Raw genomic sequence first — 14250 nt, forward strand, 5'->3', positions numbered from 1 at the left:
AATAAAATTATCATCACCACAGAAATTGTACTTTTAAGACACAGTTTTGAGTCTATTTAAGTACATATAAATATGAAAGTTGTACTATTTTCAAGATATTTTTCTCATAAATTTTATAATTTTATAGATACTAAGTTTTTTTATTTAATTTTTATTTTTAAATATTTTGTACTTATTATGTATTTAAAAATTAATCTTAATTATAAACATCACTATTTAGAATATGGATCCCATTTAATAATTAAATTTAATTGGTTAAATAAATTAAATTATTTTATTTAAAAATAATTTTAAATATTGGGTTAAAATAACTAACTTCTTTTTAATTTCAAAGTTTTTTTTTCTTCTTTTTGTTTATATTCATGATTCATATTTTATAATAATTTTATTTTTGTATAATAGTTTTAATGAAATAAATTTATTACTTAAGATTAATAAGTGTGAATATTAATTAAAATTAATGAAGATGAATATTAGTAAAAATGAATAAAAATAAATTATCAATTTGATAATTTAGAAAAAAATAAATTAATTTTATAATAAAAATTAAATAATAAATTTTAAGTGAATAATTTAAGAATAATTTAATTTAAATTTAAGATTGGAAAGTGAGTAGGGAAAGGGGTAGTTGAGACATTTGAAGAGGAATGCCAAAAAGAACAAGCAGCCCATATGTTGGAGATGGAGTCTGGTTTTCTTCTTGCTTTTTGGGAATTCCAACTCTCTTTCTCCTTTTTAATTTTATTATTTTTATTTCAATCTCCAAACTGACAAAGTTCACATTTTTCTTTATTTATTTATTTTTATATCCTTATCTTCTCCTCTTCTCTCTATCCATTTATTTATTTTTTCTTATATCCACATAAAATTTTTATTTATTTTTAAAATTTAAGATCTTCAAATATGATAATAAGAATTATCAAAAATCAAATTAATTGAAATAATGGCAAATTTTATTTTGGAAAATTTGGGTAAAACATGTTTGAAAAATTTGTTATGAATTATTACAATAAAAACCCCAATAAAATAATACTCTTAGGCAAGGAGAAATTATAATCATAGTAGAAATTTTGATTTATTAATTTTTTTTAAATGAATATTTATTAATTTAAAAAAAGTGTTATGTTTTTATTACAATACTAATACAAGGAAAATGCAATTCCATTTATATATGATGAAAAGGTAGAATTTAGATACAAAGAAAAGAAAGAACTTTTAAAGCATAATTTGAGAAAGAATTGAATCGAGATAATAAAAATTATAAAAAGTTACTTAATATTGTATTATGAATTTTTTTTAATTATTATCTCATACATTTAGTTAAGTTATTGCTTTGTCTTAAACCCTTAAAGCTCTGAAAGGTGCTAAAAGGGGTCTCATAAACTAAAACAAAGGAACTTATGTTGGATATGTACCATTTTATTTATCTAATCCGATTTTGATCAAGCCTCATTTTGGCTTAGATGGAAATTAAGAGGTCTCACTTGACATGATCGTATGCTTACTTAATGTCCATCTTAAAACCAAACCCGATGTTGTTACTTTTTAATCTTGAATCAATGGTTTCACCTATAATAATAATTATGTTCAAAATCTATCAACCCTTCACCTAAAAGCATGTTGATAAGCTTAAACCATATTTTCCACCGCTTTGTTTATCATATTTATTAGAACTTTAACTAAAATATTGTATAATTCCTTACTAAGATGATAGACATAAAATCTTTCAACATCGTTTTCTTCACGGTCTATTTTAGAGATCAAGAACAAGAAAATGACAATTAAGTTTCTTTGAAAAGTACATTAGTGGAAAAATTCCCTAAAATAATCCATCAACTTGAACTTTAGAAAATCATAACACGACTGACAAGATGTTATATGAAGCCAATTTGGCCTAAGAGCCTTATCCCCATACGTATGGAAAATGCAAGAAAAATCTCCCATTCAAAAAAGGCTGCTCTAAGCTCCCTAGGACAAGATGTCATCACTTCCTAGGACTTCAAAGCTTATTCCATTAATGCTTGATCTCCCATTCACATTTTGTGGAAAAAATTTGGTGTTTTTATTCCTATCTCTTAGCCAAATTTTCCTTTATTTCTATCTCTATAGCCAAATTTCCCTTTATTTCTATCTCTATATAGTCTTTTTTTTCTCCATTAATGCCCACTTTCTAAACTCCTCCAAGCCACCTCTTTGACCCAAAGGGTTATTTCTCTCTTATTGGAGTCCTAAAAATTGATTTGGGATAAAGCCTCTAATTTTCTGGTTGCAACATTCCCAAAATCTTCTTAATTCCATAATTTCGGGTCCTTTTTAAGGGCTTTTAATTTTTAATTTCATTGCCCACACAATACCTATAAGAACCACTTACATATCCCATCCACCAATTTGTTACAAGATCTTTGAAATTGTTAGTCTTAAGCCATATGTTCTCAGACCTAAAAGGCAACTTGCCCCTCTTTAACCTATTATATCGTTAAGAATAATGGGAGAGGGTTAGAGATCGGCTTTGATAAGACTCTTAGGTTATGTTTGGTTCCCGAAAAATACTAAGGAAAGAAAAAAAATACAAAGAAAAATGATTTTTTCATGTTTGGTTGTCTTATGAAAAATATAAAAGAAAATCAAATATAATTAAAACTAATTAAAAACTTATATATTTTAAAATTATTTAATCTTTATATTAATGAGTTAAAATAAATAAAATGAGTTTGAAGTAAAAAATAAAAATAACGTATCAACTTTTAATCCATTTTTTATTTTCCTTCATTTTTTCTTTCTTTCTATTCTTCCTTTGTATTTTCTTTCCCTTACATTTTCCCTCAAATTTTCTGAAAACCAAACATAGCCTTAAAGTTAAGCCTGAAAAAATGGTTCTCCTACTCTTTTGACACTAAGAAATGGTCCAACCCTTTCTTTTTATAAGCCTAAGATATCGATCAACCTTGAAAACGACTAAAAACTATGTTCTCTGCTTAACATGAAAGGCCTCCCTATAAGAGGAAGATCCCTTAAATTAAATTCCTTTATAGTATCTAAAAAATGCCCCATCTCGAAATTTAGCCTTATGCCATTATTCCTTTTGCTCCAAGGAATCTAACCATATTAAAGTCTCCATTTAGCATTCCAGTTTCCAAAACTCCCCTCTCAAAATGAGAAATTGAGGTTAGCTCCCCATCACCTCTTTTGGCCTCCATGTTCCTTAGCAGGGAATTATCTCTATTTATAAGCCCTCAATTGGCATTCCCACATAAGAGCGGAAACAAGTTGGTTTGCTAAGGGGCCAATCTACAAGAACCTTGTCCCCTTCCAGAAAAGGGCAATTGAATTCCTGCACTGAGCCGGCCTCCTATTTGCTCTCTACGTCATCGATGCTCCCTCACATCCTAGAAAAATTTTCCACAAACTCCACTGACGTGCTATCCTGAAGGACCATTCTCAACAACCTTCTTATCATAGCAACAATGTCAACCGTAACACCCCTACTCTACTCCATCTAAAAGTCGCCTGCCTTCTGGGAAGGCTAAAGAAAACCTCTTTTCTTCCATTGAGAGGGCAGACCAAAGAAAAACCTCCCCACCCCATTACAGCGCAACTACAGCTTGTATTGCATCCGAACCTTCTTAAAGTGTTTTCAACCCTTTTCTGCACTACAAGCCTCTATCCCTTTCAACAGCAAAGCAAGATCCTTCTATCCAAACCTACTCCATGAGGCCAAACCTTGACCCTTCTCCACAATCTTTTCAGGCATCCGGCCTTTCACTATTTTGATTGGAATCTCAAGATTTCGATTGAACTCCAAACCAAGATTTTCCACTGTCCATTCCAACCTTTTCCAAGAATTTGTTTCAAAGAAGAAAAATCTCCCACCAATTTGGCTCTTTTCCCAGATCTAAAGCCTACCAGGTTAACACCCATAACCCATGTGCAAAGTTACTGTCTCTAAATCATAGGTGCTGAAACTCCATTACAGACTTGGTATTTTAGAAAATCATAAGAATTGTTAACTTAAACTGATCCTAAAAGTAAAAAAATTATAGTAATGTCCTAAACCCAGTATGTTAAAGATTGACTTTTTTTTTTTAATTTTTACTATCAGACTTAAATAATTTACTTGATGACACAAAAAATTAAGATAATTAAAAAATTTAAAATTGTAATTTTTTTTTTTTTTTAAACTTCAGATTTGAAGAAAGCCATTTTCTGAAGTAAAAAAAAAAAAAAAAAAAAAATCGAATATCAAACTTTTTACGCTACATTCCACAATTAATATGTATACTAAAAAAAAAATAAAAATAGGGTGTTTTATCCCCAAATATACAAATACATGTAGTAATATAAGTTTGTGTGGTGCCCAAAAGCCCTCCCAGGAAATTGGATGAAGAAATTGGGGATATTAAAATTGGGAGAAATCAATGCGCCCACCTCCAAAAGGTGTACAAGACCACGACTGACACAACCATGCCTGTATATTTGATCCATTTGTCCACACGGTTCCGCCTCTCAATCAGCTTCAATACCGAGTTGGACAGCCCCACTGTGTTGAGGACATCCAAAGCTTTCCTATGCGCTCCCTGCACCAAAACAAAGAAGTTGTGTGTCAAAAAGGTCATCAGCATTGGTATATACTGCTGCAATAAAAACAAATGAAAATACAAGGGAAGGGTTGAGGAGTTGGGCGGAAGAGGGAGAGGAAAAGAGAAAGAGAGAAAGAGGGAGGGGGAGAGAGAGAGAAAGAGATAGAAAGAGGAGAAAAAGGTGTAAAATTTGCAGCTGGTGTTAATCCTGCTTAAGTTAAACATGAAATTTGGTAGTACTCTGTAGCCTACAGCTGGATAACTTGTGAGACAGGTGCCAAAAAGAGGAAGGAAAACAGATGGCACATCAGAATATGACCTTTGGAGGATGTTTGAAATTTGAAATAGGGGATGAAATGGAAAACCCATTCCAAGTCCCATCCATTACTGTTTTTAGATGACTTACTAGAAATGGGAATAAGAATCAAAGATTTATTCCCATGAAAACCAAAATTTAGTCATGTGAGAATTTGGATGTTTTTCTCCCGTATGGTACTATGATTTAACTCCATTCCCTTCTTATTCCCATTTCTACTCTTACACATTAAATGCACCCTCCTCATTGTAGTTGCCAACACAGAATATATGGATTTATCATGAAAAATCAGGATCCTCTTGATCCCTTTGTAGTTGCCAAAGCAACATAAAGAAAAGTGAAGGATGCAATATAGCTTGATAAAAGAAATGAGACAGGGAGTGTTCCAGCTAATGACTATCATTACAATGCTAACCTGAAAATCCATCAAATGCTAACAAATTAACTAGATAAGGGCACAAACAAATCAAACATGCCCTCTTCAGGAGTATGCAATTAGTAACAAAGACAAAAGGGAACTCAAAAACACAATACAAAGAAACAATCTTTTGGTAGATAGATTAAGGTAGTGTTTGTTTTTTTGACTTAATTATAAATAGAACTAAAGACTAAATAGTGCTTAATAATGTTAAGTATTAATTTATTTATTTTTAATATTTTTTTCTATTAAGTATTAAGAAAAAAAAAAACTAATAGGTTCATTTTAGTTATGGTTGTTCACTTTTAGTATTCAGAAAAAAAAATCCAGACATTTTTAACTTTTTCTATTCAATCAAAAAATTTAACAAATAAGTCAATAAAAAGTAAAAAAAGCAAATTATTTGAAATTTGAAAGCAAGTTACTTTCAGTAAGAAGTTAAAAAAAAATGCCTAAGCATAACAACTCTATTTGTTCCTCAAGATGTATTTCATCTGCATAACACCAGCCTGATCACTTTATGCAACTGTCTCTTTTTCTTTCTTTTTTCTTATTCTTTTTATTTTTCCTCCTGTCTTTCAGCTAGGCAATTAAAAAAGCGCCCAGCAAAAACAAAGGGAGCAAGACCCAGGTATATAGGATACATGTAATCATCTCATATTTTATTTGAAATATTTGGACTTCAAACCATAAGAGTCATTCCTAATGGAAGAGTTTATAGCAACTTATCAGTGTTGATTCTCTTGGAAGAAAAGAACTTCAGAATGGGTGCATTATCTTGCTTAATCAAATAAAGGAAAGAAGAATATAACTGAAACAATCAAGCAATCAATTGCAAAAATTGAAGATACCTTCAAGCGATCTCTCTGATCTGCATATTTGGTAAGGATGGCCACTCCCTTTGAATAAGCTTCTTCTAGCATCATAGATGAATTACGAGCTGACTGCATTGCTTGTGCTTCCTCATCAAAGATTCTCAAAACATGAGCAGAGTCCCCATTCTATAACGTAAATAAACCCATGACATGGTCAAGCAAAGGTAACCATATACAAAAAAGAAAGAGGAGAATATCAGTAATTAATACATCAAATGAAAGAAAGAAAGACTGCATACAGCTCTTCCAAGCAATTCTGCCCTCTCTTTTGCTTCCATCATCCGTTTCTGATGCCTCAAGAAATACTTATCCAAACTCTCTTTTAAAGATTCAGACTCTTCAGCTACCTGTTCCACTTTTCTGAAAGTTGAAACATACATTACATCTGATTAGGATATCAGCCAATCAAATTGCAAGAAATTGTAATACATGAAACAAAATTAATTAGAACTACACACCTTGATCATCATAAAAATTATTAAAAATACCACATGAAAGTACCATTACTGCATCTTTTTTAAAGAAGGCTGACAGAGGTAACTAAGTAGGTAGCTGTTAGCTTGCCAGGGTAGCCCAGTTGGTCAGGGCCAATGTTAGGATATGAGGCACATGGTCCCAGGTTCGAATCCTACCATTGATGATACCTTGATTTACTCAGAGCTGGTTATTGCGGGTGCGGTCAGCACCCTAAGGTTTGGGTTCCTGTGGAGAGTCCTAAGGGCTTGGCCATGGAAGGTTCCTCGGTTATCAAAAAAAAAAAGGGAGGCAAGAAGTACATAGTTGTTCCCAGAAGTGAAGTCATGTTTAGCTAGATAAGATCATTTCTACAAGGTTGAAAACTATCAGTATGAGCACTTTTCTACCATTCTTCCATAGTGTAAAGAAAATGGAGAAAGCTTCTGGTGTCAGCTTAATTTCAATATTTGAGGGAGCAAAAGAATACATTTATCAATAGGGTATTTGACCATTCTCTAGAAATGGAATTGGGCCATTGTGTTTAACAGAGAATTCTCACGAAAAAATTCCATTCAAGCATTTTTACAACTGTGGTGAAAACTCCATTTTCCATGAGAGAGCATTTCCAGTAGAGAGCTTTTCAGTTAAATGCAAAGGAAAAAACCATCAACCCTCAAAGCACACCCTGTGAGTCTTAACACACTATTGATACATCAACACTTTGCTTCTAGTAATGATTTGCTTAATTAACTGAAATCTCCAACACCAATATTATCAAAATACAGAAAAAAACATTAAAACCCCATCAGTTAAAAAGCATAAACAGAACAATAAACTCATTTATGATAAAAAGAGACTGACCTAAACAAACCAAACCCAAAAATTTGATGATAAATGTAAGCATGTTTGCTCATTGGAAAACCTTAAGAAAAACTACTTTCCTGTAGCTATACTAGAATAAAATGTGACATCATAAATGGATAATATAAGCAAGCTTCCCCAACCAAAACTGGAAAAGAGCAAGCATATGTAAAACCTGAGTTACTTTGTTTGGTTCTTAGTCAACTGAAATCTCCATTACCCATCATTAAAATTCAAAGAACCCAACTTAAAACCCTTAGCCCCAAGAACCACATTAAAAAATGAATAAACTCGTCTATCAAACGCAAAGACTGAAACCTAAAACTCCAGAGCTTGACGAATAACTATTATTATTTCTTAATAAACCACCCAACCAGCCCCGCCCTGAAGATTATAAAATTAAAACAAGAAAAGGGAGGAAAACAAACAACAAAAAAAAAACTATCCTTTCCCAACCAAAATCAAGAAAGAAGTGAATCAAAAGACAATATTGTGATTCTAGCATATGCAAATTACTTAACCATCTGAAATCTCCAACACCCATATCATAAAAATATGGACAAACTTGTTAAAAAATTTAACCCAGAGACCAGATCAATGTAAAAACCATGATAATACAACAAACCTTGTTTAGCATTGTAAAAGTGTCCAACTATCTAATGCAAACCAAAGAAGAAACGAAATAAATCAAATATTTTGTCCAAGCAATTTCCAGATCCATTGTAGCACTGAATTTTAAATATTTCACTATTTGAGATCCATATTCTTAATTTTCTTTCCTTTTCCAGCCTGAGGGAAAAGACAATCTTGAGCTGTAACTACAATTCTATTTTTTGGAAAAATGAAAAATAAAAAACTGCTCTAACAATATACAGGAATTAAAGATATACAAGTTTATTTCCCACCCTAAATAAGAGAATTCAAACAGAAATTAAACCATTCACATTCCTAAGACCCAAGTGGAACAAAATGAAACCAAAATTTCCCCACAAAGTCAAAAAGAAAAAACCAACAAAAAGAAATAAATCAAATCCTAAAGATAAACAGGAAACAAAGATGCATACATTCGATTCTCATCCCTAAACCAGTTGATTTTATCTTCAAACCCTAAGCAGAGCGACTCAAAATCAAAATGTCCAAGAAATTCAAACAAATAAAAAACAATCCAATCAATAGGAAAATTAGCAGTCATAGAGAGAACAAAACTTCATCCCTAAACCATAAGTAAAACAACTCAAGAGCCAAATATTCTCCAAAGAAATCCAAACAAATGGAAACACAACTCAGAAATAAAAATTACTGAGCAGCAATGAAAGATAAACCACTCCCATCTAAACTATAAGCAACACAACTCAAAAACCGAATTTCAAATAAAATCCAAACAAATGGCACCACAACTCTGAAATTCAAATTTCTAATCAGCAAAAGATTAACCATTCTCATCCACAAACCCTAAGCACAAAACTCAGGTTTTCCAAAGAAAACAGACAAATCTAAACACAACTCAGAGTCATTCTCATACCTAACGTATAACTAAACAACTCAAAGCTTGAATTTTCCAGGAAAAACCCAAACAAATCGAAACACAACTTAAAGCTCAGCCAAGCAGCAACAAAGGACCAGGCATTCTTATCCCTAAACTATGAGAAACAACTAAAAAAATCGAGTAAAAAAAAAAACGAAACAAATCGATAAACAATCCAATCAAATAGAAAAAGTAGTAGCCATAGAGCGAGAGAAAATCAACCTCTTCCAGAGATCGCGCTGTGATTTGGCGGAGATGGAGCGCCATAGGCGATCCATCTCTACGCAAAGAGACTGGATCTGAGAGATGTCCTTCTTGACGGCAAAGGCGAGCTCCGGCGAATCCACGGGATTCGACGACGAGAACTCGAGGCGTTCAAGCCTCTCCAACCCATCTCTGGTTCTCAGCAGCAGCTTCTTCGAGTTTTGGTAGATCTCCGAAAACGTCGTTCCCCCTCCCTCCATGGTCGTGACCGTTGTTTGGCGATCGATTTCAGCCGTTTTCCAAAGCCTATGGAAATATTAAGAAGATGCTTGGGTGTTTTTGACATTTCGGCACCACCGAACTCCACTTCATCTTTCCAATAAAAACGCGCCACGTCATCCACAATTTAGTTAGGAAGAAAAATATTGAAATTAATCAAATTATTGACTTAAGAGTGAAAAGAATTAATTAATTTATCATTTATTTCTAAAAATAAAATATAAATACATTTAAAAAAACATATTTAAATTGGAATTTTATTTTTAACTCTAAAATTTGGTAGTATTATATATATATATATATATATTTATAAATAAGTAAAAAAAACATATATATTTTATAAAAAAAAAGTATTTATTTCCTTTAACACTAAAAAAACACAAATCATTTTTTTAAAAATCCTTTAAATATTTTTAAAATAATTTATTTTTAAACACAAATCTATCGCTCCATCCTACACCAAACGCTCTCACACGTCACTAAGTATAGGGTGAGCCAAGTCAAACTTTGTTTTAATATCAATTAATGTAGGACTACATACACTCTCATAAACGTAAGCTAACGGGAAAAAGGAGGCCCATATATGAAGCCCAACAAAAGTTGGTGATCAATTGATTGGAACATTGAACTTCCATTTATACTATATCATTGTTGTGAAACTAAGGTTTGGTTAATCTTGATTTTGATGATAACAAAACAAGGTTTAGAACTAATGATCATATTTAAGTGTGATTAGGCAAGACGATTTCCAAAGTGGCAATCACAAAGACAAATCAAGTCAAGGAGAAATCATGAAAAAGAATATCACCTCAAAGAGAAGAGTTTTTCAAGACAAAAGCTTCATAAGATCTTTTTGTAAAATAGTTGGTGCACTAGGACTTTCATGCATTTCATTCTTTATTTATGCACCAAAATCATCCAAGAATAATATTGTTTTAAATATCTTAAGAATTAAATGATTTCATATTTTCAACTAAAATTTTGTGTTAAATGATTTTTAAACTTGTGTTAAAAGGTTTTAAGTTGAAAAAGGTTGGGTGTTCAGCCAAAAAATGGCTTAACCGGTTCAACCGATCGACCGGTTGTGCTCGTCCGGTCGATGACCGATTGAGGGAGGCCAAAAAGTTTCTCTATCTCCTAGTGGCCTTCTCTTCCCGATCAAGGTTGAACCTCAATCGGTCAAGGTCCGGTTGAGGTCCGGTGGAGGTCCAGTTGAGGCCCAACGGTCACTTGCCAAACATTGAATGCTAACGGCTAGTCAACCGGTCGACCCCTAGCTCGACCAGTCGAATCCCTAACGGCTAGTTTGACTTTTTTCTTCTATAAAAAGGCTCCAATCTTCATTGTTTCAAATGCTTAACCTTCCCAAATCTTTCTTGATTATATTTGAGCATTGGAAGAGTATTTTTTAGTGCACCATTATTTCAAAACTTGCATATCTTTAGTGCACCATTCAATCATAGTTTTTCTTGTATCATTTGGGCTTAAAGTATTTGTGCTAGGATTTTTAAGAGATCATTCATTTGTAAATCTTTGAGAAGAAGTTTCTCAAGTGTGGGGTATCACTTGAAGGGTTGTTCAAGAGTGGGATATCTCTTGAGAAGTGTAAAGGGTGCTTGGAGCCAAAAGTCTGAGAAGGTGAATTGGAACCATAATCCAATTGTATTGCTTGAAGGCTTGGTTTGGAAGCCTTGGATTAGTGGAACCTCAAGCTCGGGATTGAAGTTAGAGGAGAGTGGATGTAGGCTGGGTTGCACCGAACCACTATAAACTCTTGTGTTTGCATTCTCTCTTCCTTACTCTTTAATTTATATGCAATTGTCTATATATTGATTATTATATACTTGCATATAATTGTCTCTTGCATTCACTTGTTTAAATTTGCGAAAAGATACCATCACCCTATTCACCCCCCCCTCTAGGGTGATTATCATAGGTTGGATTAGCCTCAAATTCCTAACAATTGTAAATACCAATATTTTTAAAATCGGATCGGTCATTGAATTGGAAAAGTTACAGGTTCACGGTTCATTAGTTGAACTGACAGTCAAATAGTGGTCAAACCGATAAGATCATAAATATATATTTAATATATTATTAAAATTAAAAATAATTTTAAAAATAAAAATGATAATTTATGAGTAACACAATATTTTCATAAATTTATTTAAAATCATAATATTTTCATTAATTTGAATTAAAAATATAATTCTAGAAACCATAAAGTTAAAAAAAATCACAATTGTAAAATTAAAATAAATAATAATGGAAGTAAACTAATAAAATAAATAAAAATAAAAAATATAAAGAAAATATGAAAATGTGAGTGAAATACTCATAATCTCGTGTTTTTATATTTAAATATTATTTTTTGACATTTTTATTTTATAATTCATATTTAACAACACATATGAAATGTTAAGATTTAAATATTGATATGTTATTGAATCATTAATTCACTATTTTTTTTTAAATTTAACTATGATACCAAAAAAATAATTTCTCTATCACAAATCTCATTTTCAACTAATGACAAACTTCTATGTATATAATTGGTATTTTCAATCAATAACATATTTATATGTATATAATAGATATTTTAAAGTTTTTCTCTTTAAAGATAATCAATTCAAATATCAAGATTTTTTTGACTTATTTAATAACCAAATTTAAAATTCACAAAATTAGTAGATTAGAGCCCAAATTTAGTCATTTTGACATTTCTATATTAAAACTTTAAAATTTATTGAATTATTGAATTATTACTTATGGAAAGAGTCAATGTTATGACCATTCAAATGGCATCATTGTGGAGATGGTGTTCGAGATTGCTTCATCGTCGGGATGGGTTACTGTCAAGATTGTGCGATTGTCGAGCCGATGACGACGTTGTACCCGAGCTGGAGGGGGAGGTGATAGCAACACAGAGAACGTTGTCGTCGAGATGGGTCATCGTCAGGATGGCATCCCCGTCGGAATGGTGTGGTTGTTGGGCCGATGACAACGTTGGACTGGAGTTGGGGGGCGACAATGACGCAAAGTAGAAGGTAAAGGCAATGGGTTTAAGGGACAAAACATTGTCGTTTTGAAATAGAGAGAAAAAAAAACTTTTGAACTGTTTAGTTCGTCCAAAATCGGTTAGATATGCTAGTTCTCTATCTGACCACCGATTATAGTGGTTTGAGGCCTGTTCAAAAGCTATTTGGCTCAAAGGTGTGAATCGAATCGAAATAGTGACCAACCTACGGTTCGACTGATCAGACCAACCGGTCTGGTCTAGTTTTTAAAACCATGGTAAATACCAATTTTGCATTTTTACATGTATCATAGTTGACCCAAAATCCATTTTAAAAGTAACTTCAACCTTAAATGATGCCTAAATGTCAAATAACCTTTATTGACAATATTTTTATGGTAAAAAAATAGATGGAAATGCCTATATGTGGGATATCAACATCATAAGTGATTTTGGCATGAATTTTAACTGACATTATAATTAGGGGTATAAATAAGGTCGATTTGGTCAGTTTTTGAATAAAAAATGAATCAAATCGATATAATTAGTTTTATATGTGATAAAAACCGAACCAACCAGATTTGGAGTGAAAAAATTGACTTCGGTTTTTGTGGATCAATTTTGACCCAACTTATTTAACCTTTTTTAGTCTTAAACCTAGTTGTAGATTTATGTTTGTTTTGAACACAAATTCTATTAATTTGAGTTTATATTAGGCCATAAGTCTAAATTGTTTTTAAATAATTGAAACTAACTTGGATTTGATGTTAAATATATATTAAATGCTTTTAGAATGAATTTGACCATAATATAAAAACAATGAATTACTTTAATAGAATCTAATATTTTTTTTTTTTTTATATCAAATATCAAACAATTATATATAAGTTTTAGGATATCAGTTATGAGATAAGAAAATCAAAAACCGAACCGACAATATCGATTTTCGAAATTCTCAAATAGAATCGACCTTTTTATTTTTGAAAACCAAATCAATTTGATCGATTTTGGTTGATTTGGATCGGTTTATTGGTTTTTCAATTTTGCTTACACCCTAATTATAATATTCAAGTGCTTATGTTTTTTAGTTTTTTAGTTTCTCTAGATGAAAAATCATAGCATAAATTATTATTTGATATTTGGGTATAGTTTTAGCTTGATATTGCTTCACAAAAAAATTTAGGGACTAAATTAGGATGTGTTGGTGTTGTGCCAACTGGATGCAGGTGTGGACCCCACATTTTTAATGATGCGTCCCCACTTGATTGGCGAGACTCACTTTTCGTTTATTTGGTGAAAAAAAATATGATTTTTAGAAAAGAATTGGACTTGGCACTTACTTTTATTTATTTTTAAAGGGAAAAACAAGTAAGAATAAAACCCTTAAATGGACTCCTAATTTTATTTTATTTTTTGGAAAAGTTGTCTACGAAAAACATGAGTCTGGGTCTGAGGATCAGGTTACTTATTGGGAAGGTACGGTAAAGATCGTAGCACCCCTCTAAACCCCTAAAAAATGGGTCTCTACTAAATAAGGTGAAATAGACATGACAGTTAACTAGGAGATCAATGGATACCAAAATGATCATAGTTCAAAAATAAGTTATGATAACGAAATAATAAACAAAGTGAGAGTGAGAGTGTACCTTTGTAGCAGGTAATAAAGCGATGTCATGAAAACAATGTTAGTGTATAATGATAAATGTAAAAAATATCATACAAA

At 31.7% G+C, this 14250-nt stretch overlaps 1 protein-coding gene across 1 annotated transcript; it reads right to left on the reverse strand.

Annotated features, from left to right (window-relative positions):
• Positions 1–4234: 4234 nt before the first annotated feature.
• On the reverse strand, positions 4235–9526 carry LOC117919807 (membrin-11-like). The gene is made up of 4 exons (XM_034837065.1): positions 9251–9526; positions 6426–6546; positions 6163–6312; positions 4235–4574 (listed from the first exon to the last, which is right to left on the reverse strand). Exons 1-4 carry the CDS (start codon positions 9490–9492, stop codon positions 4413–4415), a joined length of 675 nt encoding a protein of 224 aa, XP_034692956.1. The 5' UTR covers positions 9493–9526; the 3' UTR covers positions 4235–4412.
• Between the last annotated feature and the right edge of the window lie 4724 nt (positions 9527–14250).

Source organism: Vitis riparia, chromosome 8 (assembly GCF_004353265.1).
Source record: "Vitis riparia cultivar Riparia Gloire de Montpellier isolate 1030 chromosome 8, EGFV_Vit.rip_1.0, whole genome shotgun sequence".
In the NCBI taxonomy this organism is placed as follows: domain Eukaryota; kingdom Viridiplantae; phylum Streptophyta; class Magnoliopsida; order Vitales; family Vitaceae; genus Vitis; species Vitis riparia.